Source organism: Chrysochloris asiatica, unplaced genomic scaffold (assembly GCF_000296735.1).
Source record: "Chrysochloris asiatica unplaced genomic scaffold, ChrAsi1.0 scaffold00156, whole genome shotgun sequence".
Lineage (NCBI taxonomy): Eukaryota > Metazoa > Chordata > Mammalia > Afrosoricida > Chrysochloridae > Chrysochloris > Chrysochloris asiatica.
Window position 1 is genome coordinate 4,111,836 of NW_006408674.1, and position 8,319 is coordinate 4,120,154.

General features: G+C 47.1%; 1 protein-coding gene across 1 annotated transcript in view; it reads right to left on the minus strand.

Annotated features, from left to right (window-relative positions):
- Nucleotides 1–8,319, minus strand: part of STARD5 (StAR-related lipid transfer (START) domain containing 5) — a 12,435-nt gene that overhangs the window by 1,458 nt on the left and 2,658 nt on the right. Inside the window, exons 4-5 of the mRNA XM_006870945.1 lie at nt 6,563–6,680; nt 5,063–5,156 (exon numbers count right to left, since the gene is read on the minus strand). Coding sequence (XP_006871007.1) covers nt 5,063–5,156; nt 6,563–6,680 — 212 coding nt within the window. The remainder of the gene's footprint in view (nt 1–5,062; nt 5,157–6,562; nt 6,681–8,319) is intronic.

The following is an 8,319-nucleotide window of genomic DNA, read 5'->3' on the forward strand; positions in this document are numbered from 1 at the left end:
GCAAACTCAACAGATTACAGAGTGGCAACAGTAATGAAGGCAAACTCAACAGATTACAGAGTGGCAACAGTAATGAAGGCTGCTAGTGCACAGCATTGTGGGACATGGAGTCCTGGTGCAGCGCTGTGAGATAATGCACTGGACTACAAGGTCAGTGGTTCAAACTCACCAGCTGCTTCTTGGAAATTGTGAGTGGACAACACTTAACAACAATAGTTATGGAACCTCAGCCGAGTGAGAAAAGCGGGCTGAGAGAGGTGGTGGTACAAGTTACCTGGTCTCCTCATAAAGTAGGCTGGGATCAGGAGGCCCACTAACAGTGTGTCTTAAGGACAGATTAAGATGACAAGTGTAATGTACTTACACTTCCTGTGCACAGAGAGCCAATAACCAAACCCCTTGTTGTCAAAACTGATTCAGACTCGCAGCAAGCCCATGCGTTACAGAGTAGAACTGCTCTGTGGGATTTTCTTGGCCGGAATCTTTACAGAAGCAGATAGCCAAGAGCGCTTCCACTTCAAACAGACTCCTCCACCTTGAAAACAACCCCAAATCAGCTTCAGAAGTTCTACACAGGATCCAGGGTCCCCAGGAGTCACAACCAACACCATAGCACATAACCACCACCTGAGAAGTAACAACCAACAACCCTGAGCCGCTGTGACCCAGAGCAACACCATCTCTCACCCAGAGCACCGTGAATCCCCCATTTGTCCCTTTGTCCCTTACATTCTAGATTCATCACAGCACCCAATGTGGTCCTGTGAAAACTGAAACCAGAGCACATCCCACTTGCCCAAAACTCCCAACAGCTTCCTATCTAATCGAGGGGAAAATACCCTCGTCTTTGCTCATCTGTTCTAGCCACACAGCCTCTGTGCTGACTTGTAATGTTCTCACTTCAGGGAGTTTGGAGCTGCGCAGCTGTATGCTAGGAACACACCTTCAAATAAGCCACAGCCCCGATTTAGCCCTTTTTTCAAATGTCATCTACCAGTGAGGCTTTTGCTGACTCCTATATAGTCACTTTTGATAGCATAGTGGTTACCAGTTGGGTTGCTAACTTCAAGGTCAGAAATTCGAATCTAGCAGCTGTTCCACGGGAGAAAAATGAGGCTTTCTGATCTTGTAAGGATTTACAGCCTCGGAAACTCTATACAGGGTCGCTATGAGTCGGAACCGACTCCACGGCACACCATCACTACCACTTTCCCTGGCATCTGCATCTGACTGTAGTTTTCTCCAAAGCACTTACCAACATCTGATCATTACGACGATCTGATCATTACAAAAATCTGATATTTCTTGTGTGTTTTCTTTTGCCTGTCTCCCACTGCTCACACTAGAGCCTAAACTCCAAGAAACGTTTATCTGTTTTGAGAAGTCTGTATATGGATGGTTGTTGTTAGGTGCCTAAGTCGGCTACAACGCATAGCGACCCTGTGCACGAGAAGGAAACTGCCCAGTCCTGTGCCATCCTCACAGCCGTTATATTTGTGTCACTGTTGCTGTCAGTGTATCAGTTCATCTCACTGGGGGTTTCCCTGTTTCGTCAACTCTCTACTTTACCATGCATGATGTCCTTCTCCGGGGACTGGTCCTGCCTAACAACACATCCAGAGTTCATGAGACAAGTCTCATCAAGACAAGAGTGTCTTCCAATATATGGATTAGGAGCATAGGTTCTAATGATGTTGCTGTGAAGTGCCGTCAAGTCAGTTCCAACCCATAGCCACCCTGTCTAGGGTTTCCGAGGAGCAGCTGGTGAGCTTGGACTGCTGACTTTGCAGTTCAAACGGCTTTACAGTCTGGTGCATTAACCCACAGCGCCACACCAGGACTCCAGGTTATAATGATTGTTGTTGTTGTTGTTAGGTGCCATTGAGTCAGTACTGACTCATAGCGACCCCATGCACAGCAGAACGAAACAATGTCCGATCCTGGGCCAACCTCACTATTGTTGCCACACTTGAGTCCATCAATGATGCCACTTGGCCAATCCATCTCGTTGGGGGTCTTCCTCTTTTTCTCTGATCCTCCATCTTACCAAGCATGACATCCTTCTCCAACGACTGTTCCCTCCTGACAATATGTCCGAAGTATGGGAGACGAAGTTTGGCCATCTTGGCCTCTACGGAGCACTCTGGCTGCACTTCTCCCAAAACAGATCTACTGGTTCTTTTGGCAGCTCATGGCACTTTCAATATTCTCCTCCAATACCATAATTCAAAGGCATCAATTCTTCTACGGCCTTCCTTATTCACTGTCCAGCTTTCAAATCCATAGGAGGTTATTGAAAATACCTAATGATAGGTGCCTGGATTTAAATTCTGGCTTGATTATGTCCAAACCATGTGATCTTGGAGTCCTGGTATAACACTGAAGGATAATGCACTGGACTGCAAGGTCAGTTTGAACCACAAGGTTGGTGGTTCAAACCCACGAGCCACTTGTCAGAAATCCTGGACATGGTTGTTATGAGTCAGAACCAACTGGACAGCACTTAACAACAACCATGTGACCTTGGGCATTCTATTTAAGCTCTCTGGGCTCCAATTTCCTGATCTAAACTATGAGAATAAAACAGCACCTGAGGGTTGTTGACTGAGTAAGCATAAGCACATTTATGTCAGGTAAATAGAGTAGCACTATGGGTCTGCTGCTCTGGTAGAGTAGTGGTTATGAATCGGGCTGCGAACCTTAAGGTCAGCGGTTCGAAACTACCAGCCGCTCCACGGGAGAAAGATGAGGCTTTCTACTCCCGTAAAGATTTACACCCTCGGAAACCCTGTACAGGGTCGCTATGGGTCGGAACCGACTCGACGGCACTTAACAACCACAACAACAATGGGTCTGCTGCAGCAGCTGTTAGATCAGAGGGCGTGGAACAAGATTGAATTTGTAAAATAAGGAATTCTTACCTCGGTGGGTTTCACATCCAACGTCTTATGAGAAGAGCTCTGCATATGGCAGGATTCAACATCAGGCTTTCGTGGGGACAGAAGGCACTTTTCATCCAGCTGCTGAGAGCTGGAAGAGCAAGCCTTGTGGCAAAACCTGCACACTAGCTGGGATTGGCAGAAACCCCTGACCCTAATCACTCCACCTGCAAAATTCACACAATCCTCTTTGCTACCTGGCATGAGAGGTGAGTTTCATAGCGCGGTGCATGACCTACAAATGAGACAGCCACAGAAATTAGCCTCCGGGAAGAAGGAGCTCTGCCTCTTAGTCTGAAAACCACTCTCCATCCGAATCATGGGATCTGAATCACAGGAGGGTGGGTCCCAACACCTGGTTTTCCAGGTAGGAGAAGAAGAGACGGAGGCAGAGGCCAGTGCCCTCAACCCAAGTCATCGGGGAAGTGACATTCCTGTGTCTGAGGAACAAAAATTGGATGCAAGAGTATGTGTGTATGTGAGATGGAGCCCATGATGGTATTTTCAAATGCATAAAATGTTGCTATGTTTAAGAACCATCTTTTCAGAGATGCTTAGTGTGGCACAGAGGTGCTGGGTCTGGCTGATTAGGAAAATGTTACAGCACCAAGGCCCATCTCCTGGGGTTATGTATGGAGGACACAGCTCTTCCCACCCTAGTAGATGTACAGGAACTCCAAGGTTGCATCCCTTCAGGTTTTATTCCTTTCACTGTTCACCTGGGTGGCTCCCAGGGTCCACTAGTGATTCAAACTGTACAAAAAGCTCCTGCTAACACCCAGCCATGACTGTGGGAAAATGGGAACTGACCCGTCCCCGTACTCAGTTCTGCTGCTGGCTCATGGCGGGGCCTCTTATCACTCTTCAGTGCCTGGGCACTTTGACCCATTCCTTGTCTGAGGTGATGAGCATTGGCTGGAACATGGGGTGGGGACAACGATCCTCTCTCCTTCAGCTGCTCCAGACTGGTGGATCATGCTCAAAGAGCACCTGAGAGAATACCTGGGACCCAGGCCATGCTTTGGCAATCTCCCAGCCTTTGACCCTGAACAGAGAGCCTCAGTTTCCTCGTTTGCTCGGTGACACCTGCCCTAGCTGATTTAGGAAGCTGGAGGAAGGAATTTTTCAAATCCATTTGTGTCTTCCCACAATTATTTTCCATTTGCCAAGTACTGATTTCTAGTGTGGGACTCCTGGGGCAGTGCTATAGGATCAGCAATCACCGAGTTTGCAGTTCGAACCCACCAGCTGCTCCCTGGTAACCCCATACAGGGTCACTCTGAGATGGAACTGACTTGATGGCACTTAACAACAACAGTCATGTATTAGAAGGTATTTCAAGGTCAGCAGTTCAAAACTACTGTGGTACAGTGAGTTAAGCATTGGGCTTTAACTGAAAGGTTGGCTGTTCAAACCCACCAGTTGATTCACAGGAGAAAGTTGAGGCTCTTTGCTTCCATAATGATTTAGTCAGTTATACAGGAAACCCTATTCAGGATGGCCAGACTTTGTCTCTCATACTTCAGATTTATTATTAGGAGGGACCAATCCCTCAAGAAGGACATCATGCTTGGTAAAATAGAGGGTCAGCCAAAAAGAGGAAGACCCCCTAACAAGATATATTGGCACAATGGCACCAACAGTGGGCTCAAGTGAAGCAACAATTGTGAGATCGGCACACAGTAGTTCACTCTGTTGTGCATAAGGTCACTAAGAGTTAGTACTGACTTGACTGTACCTAATAACAACATTCAGGATCACTGTGAGTTGGAATTGCCTGGTGGCAGTGGGTTTGGGTGGTGAAGCAGTTAAGTGCTCTGCTGTTAAACTGAAAGGTTGAACCCACCAGTCGCACCTCAAATGTAGAGCCTTCAGAACCTTATGGGACAGTCCCACTGAGTCCTACCTGTCACTATGATGAGGAATTGACTCAGTGGCAGCAGGTTTTTTCACGTGTCATGTATTATGTCACTGATGTGAATGCTATTCTATTATACAGCATCAAGGTCTAAAGAGCTGTGGGACATTTTTATTCCTGTGACTGCCAATTGATGTGCCCGTGGTAATGGCGCGATTACAGCTTAGCATGAGGAACGTCATTCAATTTAGAATATTAGTCTTACCCTGGCAGAGGTTCACAGAAGCAGCCACAAGGGTGGTTAAATCCTCTCACATAACCGGATTTCGGAGGGCATAACGGATAGTCAACATGGGTAGCTGGAAGACAGAGAAAATGGTCAGTGAACTAGAACTATAGACAGTCAGGCCATGGCCACAGAACTGTCTTGTGTTGGGCACCCATAGTGCATGCAGACCCAAATACCTGGGGCGGGGGAGTCAACAAAGAGATTATTACTTGACACTGAGTTCCTTCCTACACGCTGTCTACCCAATGTCACTTACAACTGTACACATACACACGCATACACAATCACCCAACACATGCTCATACACACTCATAGACACACACACTCTTATAGATCTAACCACATATGAGGGGGCTTAAAAAATGTCATGGAAAATTCCATTCTTTGAATTCCACTTTTTCATGAATTTTCTGAAGCCCTGTCATGCATGTATACAAGATCATATACACACACATACAAACTCATACACTCATGCACACACATAAACTATGCACACACAAAAACTCATCCACACACTTGCAAACTCATCCACTCATCCACACACATACAAACTCATACACATACAAACTCATACACACACTCACCCAGCACATACTCACATGCACTCATTCATAAGACTCATTCATACATATGTATGCACACATGAGCACTAACATACGTACACACTCACATATTCATCCATACAAAACTCACACACACACACATTCAACCCTATAATCACATGCTCACTCATACACACTCACACACCTGGCTTCACCAAGCCTGCCCGGATACTGGTTGTGGTGGTTGTTGGTGATGTGCTATGGAGTCGGTTCTGACTCATAACGACCCTGCAGATGTTTTCTGAAGCTGTAAATCTTTACAGGAGAAAAAGCCTCATCTTTCTCCCGTTGAATGACTGCTAGTTTTGAACTGCTGACCTTGAGGTTAGCAGCCCAACTCATAACCACTACACTATAATGCTGTTAAGTTAAGGCTTGGGGATGGGTTGGCGGAGGAAGATGCCTCCTCTCAAATCACAGCCAACAGAGCTGTCTACCACAACATGGAGACTCAGAGAAATACGTTCTCAGGAGGAGGTAGTGTAAAAGGCCCATGGCAGGAACTCTGCTCCTCTCTGAGGAAAAGGAACAGCATCACAGTCCTCCCACGACAGCACCCCACTCCCATGGGTTCCCCAAATTGCTTCATCCTGAGCTTGTGTGAAGTCCAACTCAAACCTGCAAGTGCAAACTCTGAGCCTCAGCCGACATTTCAAAAGGTAAAATGATACAAACTAAGACTTTTAAGATGAGGTGACTACATGGTGACTCTTCCACCTCAGACCCCTGTGGCACAGAATCCCCCCAAATGCCACCAAGGGTGCAGAACAGAAGCAGGGCCCTGGGAGCACTTTCCTCTGGTAACTGAGGAAGCCCAGTGTCCGCTGAGAGCCCAGTGTCCCCCAAACCTAAGCAGCAGCTCCGCATTGCTCACCATTCGTGCTGATGGTCCCATCCTCGTATTTTCTGATGAGCACCAAGTCCACAAAATCTCTGGGAGAAATGATCTTCATGGCAGCTGAGGGGGTGGAGGTTCTGCTAACGCACAGTGTCTGCCAAAGCAAAGGTGAGCCCAGCTGCATCTGACAGGCAGACATCTTATCCCTGCCCGTACCCCATCCTGGGCTCATCAACCCACTCTTTACCCCAGGGTCTGTATAGCAGGAACAGCATTGACAGTGGGTTGGCACTATGAAATTGAGAGTCAAGGATGAGGCTCCCCAAATGAGCCAAGTTTTACTGAAATATATATAGCCCCTTTTGTAAAACCGAACACTGGTGCTGGTTGCTTACGGCCATTTAACTACTTTAAGTAATGTCTGAAGAGGGCTCAGGAGTTGCTATTTATTGAATCTCCACTGGAGTGCTGGTGTGGCACCATAGGATAAGCACTGGGTCACAAAGTTGGTTCAGACTCACCAGCCGCTCCTCGGAAATCCTTTACAGGGTTGCTATGAGTTGGAACCAACTCGATGGCACCACACAGCAACAACAATATAAGGAACTGGTGGTACCAAAGTTCTCTATTGTCCCTGCCAACTCTGAAAAGTAGATATTCAAGCCCATTTGAAAGGTGAAGAAACTGAGGCTTGGAGAAGTTCATGAACATACCCACAAAGCTCACAGTGGAAATGGAATTTGAGGAAGGTCAGACTTAGGGTGAAGCAAGAAAGGCAAGTTAGGGCTCAACATTTAAGGAGGCACAATAAAATACTGTGTGCCAATCTCACAACCGTTGCTACACTTGAGCCCATTGTTGCTGCTTTTTTAAGGCCAACCCTGCAGTTGCAATGCCTCCTTAAAAGTTGTGCCCTAGGTAGCTCTCCACTTTCACCTTAGTCCTGGCCCTAGCAGGACACACCTCTTGAATCTCACCCAATTTCAAAGGCTTCTGTCTGCTACTCTGTACTTGTAAAGTAAGGACACTCCAAACCTAAAACCTACCCTGTGCGTTATCCTCTTGCCCTCTCCTCCAGCAGAACACCACCCACCCCCCTGCTCCCCACTGCTGTATCAGGCTCATGGTGGAGAAGTGAAGTCAGGTTTTGAGGGAGAAAGTCTGGGGGTGAGAGGGGCCCAGAAAAGGTCTCTTCCTCCTCCTCCTTTGGTGTTAAGACTTGGGGCACTCTGGAAAACATTTTGGCTGAGACAACTCTGACCTAAGAGTTCGATCTTCAGGGTGAGCATACCACCACCCCCCTCCCTCCATGAGGGAACATGAACACTTTCAATGGAGAGTCTATGACTCTGTTTCCAGACCAGACAACCTCCACATGTTGTTCTTCCTAAAATGACCCATCCACGAGCAGGCTGCACGTTCCTATAAGATCCCCATTCCCATATGCCCCTCTCCTGCTGGAAAACTCAAGCATGCTCTCCCGACCCCAACACCCCTATCTGGGATTTTTCCATCACACATTGTATAAAATCTCCAGGGTGCCCGAGGGACACTTGGGAATACTGGCTTCCATATTTTATCAGGGCACAAGACACTGGTACCAGAGTTTCATGTCTTCCCCCCCTTTGTCAAGTATACCAAGGGAGCCTTACTGTGGTGCTGACTGATAACCGAAAGGTCAGTAGTTCAAACCTACCAGCTACTCTTGGAAACCCTGTACAGGGTCGCTATGAGTCGGAACAGACTTGATGGCACACAATAACAAGTATACGAGATATATATATATATATATA